The 14,737-nt window shown below is 41.1% G+C and overlaps 1 protein-coding gene across 5 annotated transcripts in view; it reads left to right on the top strand.

Moving 5' to 3' along the window:
* Window positions 1-14,737, top strand: part of DGKB (diacylglycerol kinase beta) — a 385,657-nt gene that overhangs the window by 121,600 nt on the left and 249,320 nt on the right. For all 5 annotated transcript variants that reach the window (XM_083866610.1, XM_083866608.1, XM_083866607.1 and 2 more), the window contains 3 exons: window positions 6,205-6,358; window positions 7,643-7,678; window positions 13,531-13,671. In XM_083866610.1, coding sequence (XP_083722736.1) covers window positions 6,205-6,358; window positions 7,643-7,678; window positions 13,531-13,671 — 331 coding nt within the window. The remainder of the gene's footprint in view (window positions 1-6,204; window positions 6,359-7,642; window positions 7,679-13,530; window positions 13,672-14,737) is intronic.

Raw genomic sequence — 14,737 nt, 5'->3', positions numbered from 1 at the left:
CAGTATGTGGAAATAAAGACAGATTAGTCTGCTTTGTTTGATTGTAATGGAAACTACTTTTTCTGGTTTTAATTATAAGAAAGTAACAGTGAGTTTTTTGTGCTGATGGATTTTTTTGTATATAATCTTTTCATGGCATTTACATTAAAAACCCCACAACTGTTAGATCTTTTTGACTAATACATCCATCCAAAATTTAATTGTAAAATATACGCAGGATGTGAGATGACATGTTGTAGTCCCAGAGGCACTGAAGTACCTCATTGAGGAATCTATAATTGTGTTTGGATGAATATTTCTTTATATATATGCAATACATACATTTGTTCTGTTTCTTCTAGCATAGGTGTAGATCCTAAATGGATTATTTCCTTTCTGAGTAAGGATAGCATCCAACTCTGGTATGGCAGTTTAAAAAAGAAATAAAATCTTGTCTCATCTATTTTCTATAAAATTTACCTAAGCATCTTAAATTTTTCCATGTGTCCAGAAATACTGCCTTAGGAGCTGAAATATTTTGGCCTCTCTTTTGATACGTCTCTGTAACTACACATTTGCGTCACCTCATTCATTGGAGTTTATCAGTAATTTGTTCAGTCATGTTTTTGTAAATAAATATTTAATTATATTTTTTTTGCACAGACCTACAGAAACCTCATTTTTGCCTTTGGTGACTCTTCAGCTCTTTCCTGATACTTAAATGCTCTTTAGAGACACAGGTTTGAATTTCCTTAGGCAAATGGGATATCAGCCAAGGTGATTCCCACTGGCAAGTTGTCTTCACCAGATTTTTTTTTTTTCTTCCCCACAAGAGGAAAAATCTGTCACTTTTTCTCTGCTTTCAGAAGGAAGTGATGGTCTCAGTTGTACTTAGTGCATAGCACATTTTTTGATTTTTTGTGGATGATTTTATTTTTCAGTCAGTGACTTAGATGTCATTGTAAACTTTAGTCTGTTTCTTCTTCATCTGTTTGGAAGGAGCTTAGAGAAAAAAAAAAAAAAAAAAAAAAAAAAACCACAACTCAATACTTAGGGATTAAATGCTTGTTGGAAGTTTAGGGCTAGGATTAATTTTGAAATTTTGTGGATGGTTAATTAAATATTATTGATTTTCCCTAACAATTTATTGGGTAGGAGAAGATAAACGTTTTGATTTCCCTATGCATTGAGTCATGGTGAGTCCAGTTCCATGTTTGCTTGCAGAAAAGATGAAAATTGTTTAATGGTTTACAGACTTTATTTGCTAAAAATAGTTTTAAAGTTAAATTTATGCAGTGTTGTCCATGTCTTATGCTCCTTCTTCTTTTCTTTTCTCCAAGGTGAATATATAATTTTTAGGGTTTTTTTTCTTAATTTCACGTGTTTGGAAACATTGATAAAATCTATAAGTAGGAAGTAACTACTTCAAAAAATATAATAAAATTAGTTTAATGGTTTAAATTAGTTGAATAATTTGGTGGTTTTGAATGTGCACTGATCTGGAGTTATACCAAAATTTTTCATTACCAAATGAAGTTTTATTACCCAGTAATACAGAAGAATTATTTTGAGAAGTTTCTTTTTGTAAAACATAAGAAAAGGAGCTCTAATAAACTTGATGAATCAGTCGGTGAATCAGAAAATAGAAATTCAGTTTTAAATGATTAGTATAAACCCCTTTATTTTGCTGTTACCTACAGGCAAGGATTTCGGTTCCGTTTTTATTAGAGTCAAAGCTAAAACTGCACAGATTTTTTTCTTTTAGACTTCCTCAGAAGATTTAGGTCAAATTATTTGAAAGTTCTTTCATGTTTTTCTGATTCAGCTATGTCCTATTTTATCTCTGTTATGTTGAAATTTTTCCTGAAATCCCTAAACTTGTGATCATAATCTCCCTATGCCCTGATAGTCTCTTGTGAAATGGAATGAATTTAATTAACGTGCCAGGCTAATTGTTGTCAGTTTGGTACATCCTCTCACGCTCTCATCCCCTCACTTGGGAAACGTCATGGAAAATGCTTTCTGAAATGCTAAATCCTTCTTTCTCAGGTTCATTTAAATTCAGCTGGAGCTTCTGGAAGGCAAGCAACTGTTGAAAATTAAGCAATTACCCTGCATGCTTAAGAAAACCACATCCACCATTATGGTTTATATATTATTCTGATGTTACCGATCTGATCTGTTTAATTAATGCTTGAGAATTCATTAGCATAAATAAATTGTTTTCAAACCATACCAAAGTTCTCTGAAATTTTCAGCTGAGAAATTCTGATAATGACTGTGAGATTTAAAAGGAAGATCAAGCATGATGCATGTTAAGGTGGAAAATGATTGTTCTCTGCTTTCCTTATTTGTCTTTTTGCTTACCAAAACATTGTGCAATACATTTGAAAAGTGGCTGGGGTTGGGGAGGAAATGCTGGTAGATAAAAGAAGGGTACTTTCCTGCTGCAGCATTTCTGCAGCATGTTAGGTCACAAAGCATGTTAGAACAGAGATTTCAGAAGGGTGGAGTTCCATGAGGAAAAGGAAAAATAGTCTATAATTGCAGAATAGAGAAATGACTATAATACTGTGTTTTGTTTTCTCTATTGTGAAAATAGTTTTAAATTAAGCTGAGCAAATGTTTTGCATCTTTACGTGGTCTGTTCTGAACAAATCATACTCAATACTTAAACCTCTGCTTACTGGGAATGCTCTAACACCTCTGTATCTTCTACAGTGCTCCTCTCAGGATTTCTTTTAAGAAATTCTTCCATTTTTGTATAGTTGTGTAATAAGTTATGTGTATTACAGTGTGAGAGAGATGATAGAGAAGGCACTGAAAGCAATTTAAAAGTGAGCCTGTTTTTGGAAGATCACTGTTTTTCATTGGGAAGCTTGATGGATGATCCAGACTACTCCTAGCACTGCCGTAGACTAGATTTTTTCTCTTATTTACTGTATATACATTTACAAAAACAAATATCTGGAAATTACTATACCGTTTTAGAGCTCAGTTATAATAGGATAACTGAGTATTTACGCCAGGTATGTTAGGTCCTCTAGAATGTTTTTCAGCTATGCAGTATTAGAATCTGAGATGTTGGGTTTTAGGCAAGAACCTAAAAGCCCAAAAGAACAGGCAAGCCCTGTAGAGCAGGGCTCTACACAGAGATTTCCCCTAGTCAGGATTGGTTTTATACGTTCTTTGTATACAGCATGTGATTTTGCACCTGCTTTTTTGGCCATTCTAAATATTTCTGATGTGTATTCAAGTAATTTGCCATCTCCTGACTAACTTTCATTATAATTTGAAGGCTTTTGGATGTGCAACATCTGAACTCTGGTTGTGTGAATATTTCTGGTTCCCTGGGGGAATACAGGTCGCAGAGCATGTTAGAACAGAGGATAAAGCACTTTCAGCTGAAGAAATCTGTCTGTAAAACAATCTTTAGAACAACCACACACTTTATTTTGTCCTTTGCTGAGTGATCCTGATTTGCTGGAAGTCAATAAATGGACATGGCAACCAAGTCATGTGTAACTTTAGTATCTCTTCTCATTTCTAGCAGTTTAGAACGTGTGTTGGAGGATATTGGCTTATATGATAGTCTGACCATCTTTACAAAATACTGAAAAGTTTGAACATCTTTGAGAAAGAGGGTCTTCAGGAAGAAGTACATATTTTCAAACTTACTTATTTATCCAGTTCTCTACATAGGTACAATTCTGAACCCATTAAGTGGAAAAAAACAAAAAAAAAAGTAGCATTAGAGATTTAGTTACTGCTGGCTGCTTGGAGAATCAGTGCCACTCAGGCAGCAGTTTAAAAATCTAAGGTGGCTCTAAACTCAGGGAATATTTTTTGCAATATATACATAAAATCCACAGACAAGGTAAATTAAGAAAATAGTAATGTAATATGAAGATATTTACATGGCCGTCCGTAATCTTGGTTTAGTTTCTGTTTTCACTTAGCTGTTTTTTTTGTGTATATGATTTAGTGAGATAGCTAAGACACATTTCATTAATGCACAATTTAACAAAGCAATTTCATATTGTTAAAGTCAGTTGATTTAGTGATTAATGTATTTGTTATGCTTGCAGATAAAAAATACGTTCATATAGTGGATATTAGTGTAACTAATTACTGATTTACTTGGATGCTGATACTAATCCTTTTGCTATTGTGATTCATAGTTTATAAACAGTGAATTAAATATTAGTGGCTTTATCAGAGAGAAAAAATGTAAAGTTTGTAGCACAAATGAAACAGTGTATGATTTGCCAAAGTGAAAGAATGTGGCTGAAACTGTCTGATGAGGTAAAGATAGTGAGTCCATGTCCAAGGTGATTATTTCCATTTTATACTCATCTTGAGCATTGTGAGCAGCTGTTTTCAGTCTCTGCTATTTTTGTCTTCGAGATGTGAGAGTTTTATTGGTTTCACTGCACTTTTTTCTCAAATGAGTGTTCTGTATTAGAAGCTCAGCAGAGATACCCTGTTGCCAATCTTGCATTCTTAATAATTATGCCTTACACAAGAGTAGTCAGATTTTGCAATTTTTATTGTTGGTCCCTTATAAGGATGATGATACACATTTAAAACATTACTCTTCTGTAGTTAGGTGTTGATCTTAATGGAAAACACTTTATTTAACCTGCGCATAAAATTTCAATATCTCATGAATACATTAAAAAAAACAAAAGTCAGAGAAGTCAGGGGAAGAGAAGCCTCTTAAAATTATATTAAAATAATATCAAAAATCATTTATACTGTGACTCGGATTCCAAATTTGCTGAGGCCTTTGAAAATTCAGTCTCTATTTTCTTTTTTCTGGCATTGTTTCAAGCTGATTCTTGGTAGTCTTTTCCCTCCTTCCACAATCACTGCGATGCACTAAAGGACTTGCACTATGGACTTTTCTATGGAGAAATGGAGTAATACTGAAGTATAGGGAAATTTCTCAAAGTCGTTTTTGTGGTATCATGTGGATTTATCCCTTAATTATTTAACAATGATAAGTTGCTGTTCTGTTTGATCTATAAAGAAAGTAACACTATGTGTTATAAGTTTATTAATTGATAAGCTGTTTTAAAATCGCAAATGTAATGATAAATATGCAATTGTGTCAGTATGTTTCGGGATACCTTTACCTTTGTTCCCTATTAAGCAGGATAAAATGAGATCATAATGCTTTGCATTGCAGTGATCCCATTGCAGCCTACACCTTCATTGAGGGAGAGGTGCTGATATCTCCCTGGTAACCAGCAACAGGACATGAGGAAATAGAATGAAGTTGAATCAGGGGAAGTTCAGATCAGACATCTGGAAAAGGCTCTTCACTGGGAGACTGGTTAGTTGGTGGAAAAGGCTTTCCAGAGCATGTCTTGGTCATGGCACCAAGCCTGTCGGAGGCCAGGGAGCATCTGGGTGGTGCTCTTAGTCATGTGGTTTAATTTCACGTAGTCCTGTGAGGAGCAGGGAGTTTATCTCAATGATCCTTATGTATTCTTTCCAACTTGAGATAATCTATGATTTGTTTTATTACTTAAAACAGACAATGCTGTTTTAAGAGAAAAAAGTCATTATTGGAGTTTTATTATTCAGCTCTTACCTTGATGGCAAAAGCAAAACCAAATGAGCCAAATGACAAATGTATTGGATCAACAACTTTTGTTTTTTCCCCTCTAAGTAATGCTGCATGTCTGAGTACTCTCATTTGACTCTTTGAGCCTATCTGAGACAGGATGATCAGTCTTTGACAAACACCAGCAAAGCATGTTGTCACATAGGAAAAGACAGGAGGCCTTCAATTCCCTGAATTAGGCATCCAAAAGTCACCTGCTTTTTGTCTGCCTAATTATAGGAAAATCTAAGACATGCTAAGTACATCCCTAGGAGCTCTGTAGGCACTGTTGAATGCTAATCAAGAAATTTGAGAGCATGGAACTTGATTTCAGGGTCCTGATATAAGTGCTCTGAATTTACTCTGGGTTTTCTTACACAGTGCTCTGAGGTATTATAGCAATACTGTGGATTTTCAGAGTAATACTTAATTCAATAATCACTTTCAAGAATAGGTGTGCCAGTCTGTATCTTCAGAAATCAGTATATTGAAATACAATCCAAAGCTTTTGTCAACAAAACAATGTTTGATGGATTATCAAGCAATTACGTGATTTTTTTTTTTTACAAAACATTCAAACATTTTTGTTCTTTTTTTCTTCCTCTTCACTGCAGACAATTGATTTAGAAGGGTTCAAGCTTTTCATGAAGACTTTTCTGGAGGCAGAGTTACCAGATGATTTTGTTGAGCATCTTTTTACTTCATTTAAGAACAAAATCTCTCACTGCAGCCCATTAATAAAAAACAAACCACAGCACCTTTCTGGAGGTAAGTAATAAAATCAGTAATACAAGAGTGAAAGGCTCCCTCACTGTGTCGTTTTATTTCTAATAGCTGTAAATATATGGAATTAACTATATGCTGAGGGACTTTTTTATTCTGATATTTGTGAAATTAGAGAAACTAACTCAACCATAATAGAAAGTTCTGTGGAAAGGAGTGGAAATTAAATGGTTTGGTGCTTTTAGTCCACAATAATGATGCAGCTGAGACACCAAGTGGACATTCTTTGTCATGTTAATGCTAATCAGATTACTATGGTTACATGATCTTGCCGCCTACTCTCCTGTATAAACACCTAAAAACCTTCAGGCTTTATGCAGAAGGCTCCTGCTGCTGTTCAACCATTTCTGTGCCAGTTGCTGCTGTTTCTCTTGCCTGTCTAGGTGTGCTTCTGTTGTTATTAGTCCTACATACTTAGCAGCTACTGATATTTTAAATGCTGAGTAGGTGATAGTATAGCACTAAAAGGGATCTTGGTTTCAGAGGACACAGCTAAATTCTGCCTTGTATAGGCCGTACTCAGCTTTCTTCACTTTCACTATAGTTCTATTTGATACATTTTATTCCTATGTGTGGCAAAATTATAATAATGATAATTATTATAACGTCATTATTAAGGATGGTGCTGTTATTACTAATTAAACTGTATGTAAAGCTTCTTACTCTAATGTTCCCTCCTAATTTTTTTTTTCTCCTACACTAACTTTTCCAAGTTTGTCATGAGTTTTTTATCTATTTCTGTTACTAAAGACTTTAGAAATAATATAATGTAATACCAGTTTAGGAAGCTTCCATATGTTTTTAGCACAATACCAGAAGGACTGGTTGATAAGTAGTTATATCCAAAACATGTTCTGAGAGGCAGTTCAGTTCATCTCATGCAAGAATTGTTTGGGCTCGAAAATATACTGGGTTTATATTGTAATTCAGTTTCATGGTTTACATTAAATGTTACATCTTGATAATTTGTAGCTTTTAAAGGGAAAAACTGTGCATTAGTATTTTTTAATGTGCAAATGGAAACCATGGAAACACTTGGTTTTTGGTATCTAGTTAAATGTTTAAATGTTACCGATAGTGAAAAAAAGCTGACCGTACTGGAAAATAAGTTTGTCAGAAATATTTGACAGTCTTCTGGAAGATGGAAGGGTGAGAGGTAGAGAAAATGACAAGGAAGGTAGCAGGGTTCATCTGTCCTTCAGGTATGTGCTTGTTTTGCACTTAGTCTCTTTTGGTCCACTCATGCCTGTTTATAAACTGTATTTTCAGTTAAGGTGTCTGAAGAGAGATGGAAACAGATGCCAGGTAAGCAGCAGGACTGGAAGTCATCTGTAAGTGAGTACATTGCAGCCAACCTTTCCCACCTCTGATTAAGAAGTAATAATTTAACCTGTACCTTGCAACTGATGATAGGTTAAAAGATACCTCAAAATTTGTATTTCTTTTTGTTTGGATTTCAGCACAATTTATTTTTGAGAAGAGTTATCTGTTGCTTCGCGTATCTGTCTCTCAGGTCAGCTCAGCGTCAGCTGGGCCACCCTGCTAGCTGTGATACGCCCAACAGTACCTTTGCGTGGGTCCTTGGCTCCGCAGCGCTTTTGCCTTAGCTGTCTCGGCCGTGGTTTGAAAGAGGGGACACTCCGGAGCCTCAGGGAGAAAGGTTTTATTCGGGTAACTCAGGGGCAGGCCCTGGTTCCAGGCCTGTGCCTCTGGGGAGTGACCCCTGGCCTCGGTTACAGGGGGTTTTTGTTCCCCCAAATCTCAGGGGTGGACACCAGTTACCAGACCAATGAAACAAGGCCAGGTGGGTAAGGTCAAAATGCAATACACAACATTAACAAATCAGGTGAATTTGGGATGTGGTCCTGTGAGACCCACCAATCCCTGTCAGACACCTCTCCTGAAGGTTCTGGGGCCTGGGGGATGGTGGACATGTGGGGAGAAATACAATGGGATGGGGGAAAATACAACAGGATGATCGAAACCCAGGGCAGAGGATTAGAGTTGTCTTGGCAACTCTTACCAACCTTTGATAAGCACAATCCAAGACAGGAACTTTACCAGGCTAGGGTTAAAGTCCAAATCACATCAAACCTACAACTAAGAAACTTATGATACCATTCCAGCACCCCCACACCTCCCCCTTTTTCTTTTATTTGTGTCACTGGTCTGGAGTGTAGATATCTGAGTCACACTCGCTGCTGGAGTCAGAGTCTGGTGGGAATTCGATGGCAGGTGTCACTGAATGCACTGAGGGGGCAGTAGTGGGGAAAATTGCATTCATGATCAGGCTTTTGACCAAACCAGAAGCAATGGCTACAATTAAGATGATGAACAGAAACAACAGTCCGGTTTTGATCCACGAGCTGGCGATGTTAGAGAGTCCAACACCTTTGAAGAGGTTGTCAAACCAGTCCCCTGTTTCTTGCTTGATGGACTCGACCATTCCTCGCAGCTGCTGGATTGATTTTTTGACGTTTTCAGCCTTAGATGACAGATTGAAGCAACACAGTCCTTCAAACTCCTCACATGAATGTTGGTTCAGTAGAAGTAGATAATCAATCGCGGCGCGGTTCTCTTTGCATGCTTGATTAGCTACAAACTCAAGGACATTTTGGGGAATGTTGATGGCCTGATCTGAGGCTGCTTTCCAATCCCCTTCACCTAACAGGTGGTTTAGGGTAATAGGATTGCCTGCATTATCAGTTGCTGTGGTTGGGTCCTCCAGCAAACCTGGCAATGCAGCTTTCAGCAGTTTTCTCCAAGTGACCTCCCATAGCTCAAATTCCATTTTGCTTGAGAGGCACTTGAAAATCTGCTTCAAATCAAAAGGTACAACTGTGATTCCACCAAAGGAAGTAAACAACAAGCCTTCGAAGTAAGGGCTATCTCGCCCATACTCCTTTAATGCCTTCATGAGGTCTTTAACAAGCGTCTGTGACAACGCTTTCCAGGTGGCTACCGTGGTTCCCTGCCCCCTGCTCCTTCGGTATGTCACCGGAGTAACTGTGGGTACCCCGTCTGTGTTTGCACCCCCGAGCTCCTGCTTCCCTCCCTCTCGGACCCCAGCCGCTGCCTCAGGTTCCCAGTTGTAAGCTGGGGGCGGCTCCCAGCCTGCCTGCGGCACGGGCGGCTGTGGCCGTTGAAAGCTTGGAAAAGCATTTCCCAAAGGAGGTGCAGCCGGGGACACCGTGTTCCCGAGTGGGGGGTAGGGCGGGGGCGGTGCCGGTGGGGCTCCCCCTGTGGGAGGGGGCTGCGGGGGGGCGGGCTGGGGCAGGGGCGCCCCGGCCGCGCCGTGGGGGGGCGGCAGGAACACGGGCTGGGGCAGGGGCGCCCCGGCCGCCGGTGGGTGCCACGAGGGGGGAGGGGGAGGGGGGGGCCACGGGGTCCGGTCCGCTCAGCCACTGTCCCGGTAACCCGGCAAAAGCGGCGGCAGCGCCGGCATTCGGTGGGGGGAGGGGAGCGGGCGGCTGCAGCTCCGGGGGGGGAGAGGCAGCAGCCCAGGCAGTGGGCGGTCTCAGCACTGGGGGCGGCGCCGGCAGCCCCGGCGGGGGAGGGGGGGCCGGCAGCGCCGGCGGCAGCGGCGAGCCCCACGCTGTTGGGGTTTTGCCCTGATCCCCTCCCGGTCCCAGGGTGGGCAGGGGTGGTGGGGGGTGCGGGGGAAAAAGGGGGTGGGGAGGGTAAGGAGTTTCCCCGGAGGAAGGAACCGCCCGCTTTGGGGGCGGGGCGGGCAGGGGGAAGGTTCTGGGCGGAGTCGGGGCGGTGCCCTCACAGTAGGAGTTGGGTAAACCCCACCCCTGGCTCTGCGGGGGCGTGGGAAGGGGCGGGGGAAGGGGCGGGGGAAGGGGCGGGGGAAGGGGCGGGGGAAGGGGCGGGGGCAAGCCTTGTGAGGAAAAAGGGGGCGGGTAGAGGGAAGGGCCAGTAGGAGGGGGCTGAAAGGCATTCTGGGAACAAGAAGAAGGGGGAAGGGCACAAAGAGGCTGCACCTCGTGGCTGCCGCCATTATGGGGGCCTTTTCCTTTGTTCTCTGGGGAGGGGGGGGCTTCCGTGTCTCCCTTCGGGGGTTTCTCACAGCCGTTTTCGCTGCCGGACCCAACCGGGGTAGTTGGGGACTGGCGGTCTTCCTCGGCGAATGAGAAACGGACTCTGGGTTTGTTGGCTGGGGAAATCGGGGGGGTCGTGGGGGGGGTTTGGGCGTTCTGGCCAGCCAGACTGCCCCGGGAGCCCCGAACAGCCTGGCCGTGGCTGCGGGGGGCGGGGAACCCAGGAATTCTCAAAATGCTTGGCGAGGGGGAACTGTGGGGGGCCGGAGCATTTTTTAAAATACCTGGGGGGGTTTTGGGGGTTTTAGGGGACTTAGGGGGCTTGGGTTCTCTGAGGGAGGGGAAAAGGGGAGACCTGGGGGGTTTAGGAGATTTCGGGGAGGCCGGGGAATGGGACCGGGGGGGCTGGGGGGACTCGGGAGAGGCAGGGGGAGGGGTATGGGGGGAAGGGACTGAGGGACGGCAGTGAGAGAATGCAACTTTGTTATCTTGCATTCCTGTGATCTCTTTTAAGGCAGCTTTTATTTGCCACGGCCAGAATGCAAATTTTGCAGCCAGGACGTCTCCTGACTTCCCTAATTTTTCCAACTTTTTAGAAGCATTTTCCCAGAACCAAATGCTGTTCACTTGGTCCGAATTAACATTCGGAAAATGCAAAAACAAATACCTAATAAACTTTTTCAGTTCCTTTTTTGAGTATTTAACTTTGGCAACAATTAAAACTCCAATTAAACTTTCAAAAACCTCTTTCTGGGTGGTGTTTAGTCCGTTTCCCATTCCGACTAGCTGTTATCCTTTTCCACCACCCCTTCCCAGCAAAACCACCCCCCAAATCCCTGTGGGCGTCCTTTCCTAGGGGTAAGGGCTTCCTTCGGGTGGACCCCCGGTCCCCCCCTGTCCCGTCCCTCCTAGGGTTCCCTGAGGCTTCCCAAGCCTCTGTGGTGGGTATCCTCCCCTCCCTTAGAGGAAATATACTCACCAAGCCCTCGGGACACTGGAGACGTTGCTGGGGCAACCACAAGCCGGAAGGGACTCCTCTGGGCAGGAGCTGTTCCCTTCTTCCACCTGGGGTGCTTTTTAGCAACCCCAGTGGCTCCGTGAGATGCTGAAGACCTCGGGACACGACAAGGCGACGTCCTCTCAGAAGGTCTCTGGGTCACAGGGTCCGAGTCTTCCTCAGGCCTCCGTGTCAGCTCCCACGGCACAGCGGGTCAAAAGGCGTCTGCAGGCCCCACGAATGGGCGCCAATCTGTTGCTTCGCGTATCTGTCTCTCAGGTCAGCTCAGCGTCAGCTGGGCCACCCTGCTAGCTGTGATACGCCCAACAGTACCTTTGCGTGGATCCTTGGCTCCGCAGCGCTTTTGCCTTAGCTGTCTCGGCCGTGGTTTGAAAGAGGGGACACTCCGGAGCCTCAGGGAGAAAGGTTTTATTCGGGTAACTCAGGGGCAGTCCCTGGTTCCAGGCCTGTGCCTCTGGGGAGTGACCCCTGGCCTCGGTTACAGGGGGTTTTTGTTCCCCCAAATCTCAGGGGTGGACACCAGTTACCAGACCAATGAAACAAGGCCAGGTGGGTAAGGTCAAAATGCAATACACAACATTAACAAATCAGGTGAATTTGGGATGTGGTCCTGTGAGACCCACCAATCCCTGTCAGACACCTCTCCTGAAGGTTCTGGGGCCTGGGGGATGGTGGACATGTGGGGAGAAATACAATGGGATGGGGGAAAATACAATAGGATGATCGAAACCCAGGGCAGAGGATTAGAGTTGTCTTGGCAACTCTTATCAACCTTTGATAAGCACAATCCAAGACAGGAACTTTACCAGGCTAGGGTTAAAGTCCAAATCACATCAAACCTACAACTAAGAAACTTATGATACCATTCCAGCACCCCCACAGTTATCCCAGGTTTTATAATCCTTTTTATTCTGCGAATATGATTTACACAAGACTGGAATATGAACTATTTGTGTAAGCTGTGTGATTAAAGCTAGAACTTAACTGAATAAAATCTTAAAATATCTTAATTTTAATGGTACTTAACTGACATGCAAGCTCATTAAATAGAACGTTGACTTATGAAATTTTTTTGTTAATTTAATATTTACTTTTAGTGTTTCTTATTTGCCTGAAACCATGAAAATTAAATCCATTGCAAGATATATTTTTGCACGTCACCTTGCTCTTTTTACCTTATTTTAATGTTTTAACATGTCTATCTCATAACATGTAGGCATACCTTTTAAAATGTAGGCTTTTGAAGGAGAATCTGGATTGCAATTAAGTTTTTCAAGCTAAATTTAGAGGGAGAGAGGATATCTCTCAGTAAGAGAAATGTACCAAACTTGTAAAGAGAGTTTTCTTACTCCTTTCTCTGTGTTCTGCTGTCCTTCCCATTTTGCCCCATTATGGTCCTGCAGATTCCAGTGATATCATCAAGACTGATCATACGAATATTGTACTGAAAGAAAAAGTTGGGCAATTTTGAAACTTTAATTCCAAGTGATACACTGGAACTGCTATAAATCACAATGTCTGAGCAATTATTCTGACTGCTATTTAAATCCTAAATTTATTTTCTCAGTAGTCTATAAGAGAGACTTCTGTCTTTTAATTATGTGCTGCACTGACACACATTTGGCTGTGTTTTTGGGGTAACAATACACTTGGGTATCAGAGGAGTTTTTGTTGACAGTAAAACATCTTCTATTAGTGTAGTTGTTGTCAATCTAGAAATCAGATGAAATTTCTACAAGCACAAGGAAGTGGATGCAGACTTGGGCAGGGATTGTTTTTAATACTCAGCATCTAGTATGGTAGAACAAAAGTATTCACAAAATAGTTTTGTAGTCAAATGAAATCAGATCAGCACAAATTAAAAAAAGGTTATGCCATTCCTGTAATTTGGTGGATTATTTTTTTTTTGGATAGTTTATTTTAATTCTACCTTTGCTGGATAAACTAGGAACATGAACTGTTTAAAACTTTATATTTAAATTAAGAAGTAATCTGAGAGTCACATAGAAAAAAGGATTAATGCATGCAAGAATTATGTTTTCATTCTCTGCTTATGTTGTATGTTCAGACTAACAAAGGCTATGGGTTATTTCCAGGTCTGAGGCTTAACAAGGGTACCTCTACATCCAGACCTCCTACTCCTGCCAATTCACATTTACCAGATGTGATACAGCTGAAGGACATTGTTTGCTATTTGTCACTGCTAGAAAGAGGAAGACCTGAAGACAAGCTAGAATGTATGTTCTTTTGTAATTTTAAATATTTATCTCCGTTAGTCATCAAATATTCTGTTTCTGAATTTAAGAACCAGTTTTGAGCAGATGAATTATGTTCTATGTGACCCTTATTGCAGAAATGATTTTTTATTGCTAATGATGAGATTTTAAACTAAATGTGGTCTATCTACCATTTGCTATAATATGGAGTAAGGATTGTACATTCTGTAGTTACAATAATGCTCTCTACACTGTCATCTCTTGATTAATATCAGATCTGAGAAAAACGAAGTATACTGAGTATACTTAGAGATCTGTAGATGAGGTGAATAACCTGCATTAAGCATCCTAATTCAAACAAAGAATAGTTGTTAATATAGGCTGTGGGCTCTATACTATTACTGAATACTGAAAAGCCAAAAGCCATTCAAGTCTGCATCACTATGGAGGAGTGTTTGACACAGGAGGGTAGAAATTACTTTCTGGTTGTTTTGTTTGTGTTTGTTTTTAATTAGCAGCCCAGGTCATTAAAGTGGAACACCACTGTCTTTTATTTAAAAAAAAAACAACCTGTGAGTTTGATCTATAAATTGGAGGAAAAAAAAAAAAAAGAAAACTAGTTTCCCCAGTGTGGAATTTCAGAAGCCAGTTTATCACGTTTCTAAACAAACCAATCATATAGTCCTTATTGAGATGAAATGTGCTTCAATATACATAACTGGTCTGTTAAAAGATCTGTGGGATCAGGCTCTCATATGGAAAGTAAATATTCAGTATGATAAGATGTGGAAACAGTAGGCTGCTTCTGCCAGAATAAGAAATTCATTACAAGGTTACATGTCACTGAAGTATCTTGATGTTACCTGTCAACTTTGTACTGCAAAGTCACAGCAAATCCCCCAAATTTGGTAATACTGTTTTGGTATCACATAGTTAAAATATGAGAACATATGTGTGTGAATGCGCAGTCAGAGCACAGGCACAAAAAACCTGAGGTCCAAGGACTGAATTTATCTTACCATGTAGTAACTGCTGAATTGTTGTCCCTAAATTTCTTGCCTTCAAGTGTTTGAGTCTTTGCAGCAGC

Source organism: Zosterops lateralis (assembly GCF_965231275.1).
Source record: "Zosterops lateralis genome assembly, chromosome: 1".
NCBI lineage: Eukaryota > Metazoa > Chordata > Aves > Passeriformes > Zosteropidae > Zosterops > Zosterops lateralis.
Note: the sequence above shows the minus strand (reverse complement) of the source record. Positions and strands in the feature narration are given on the sequence as shown.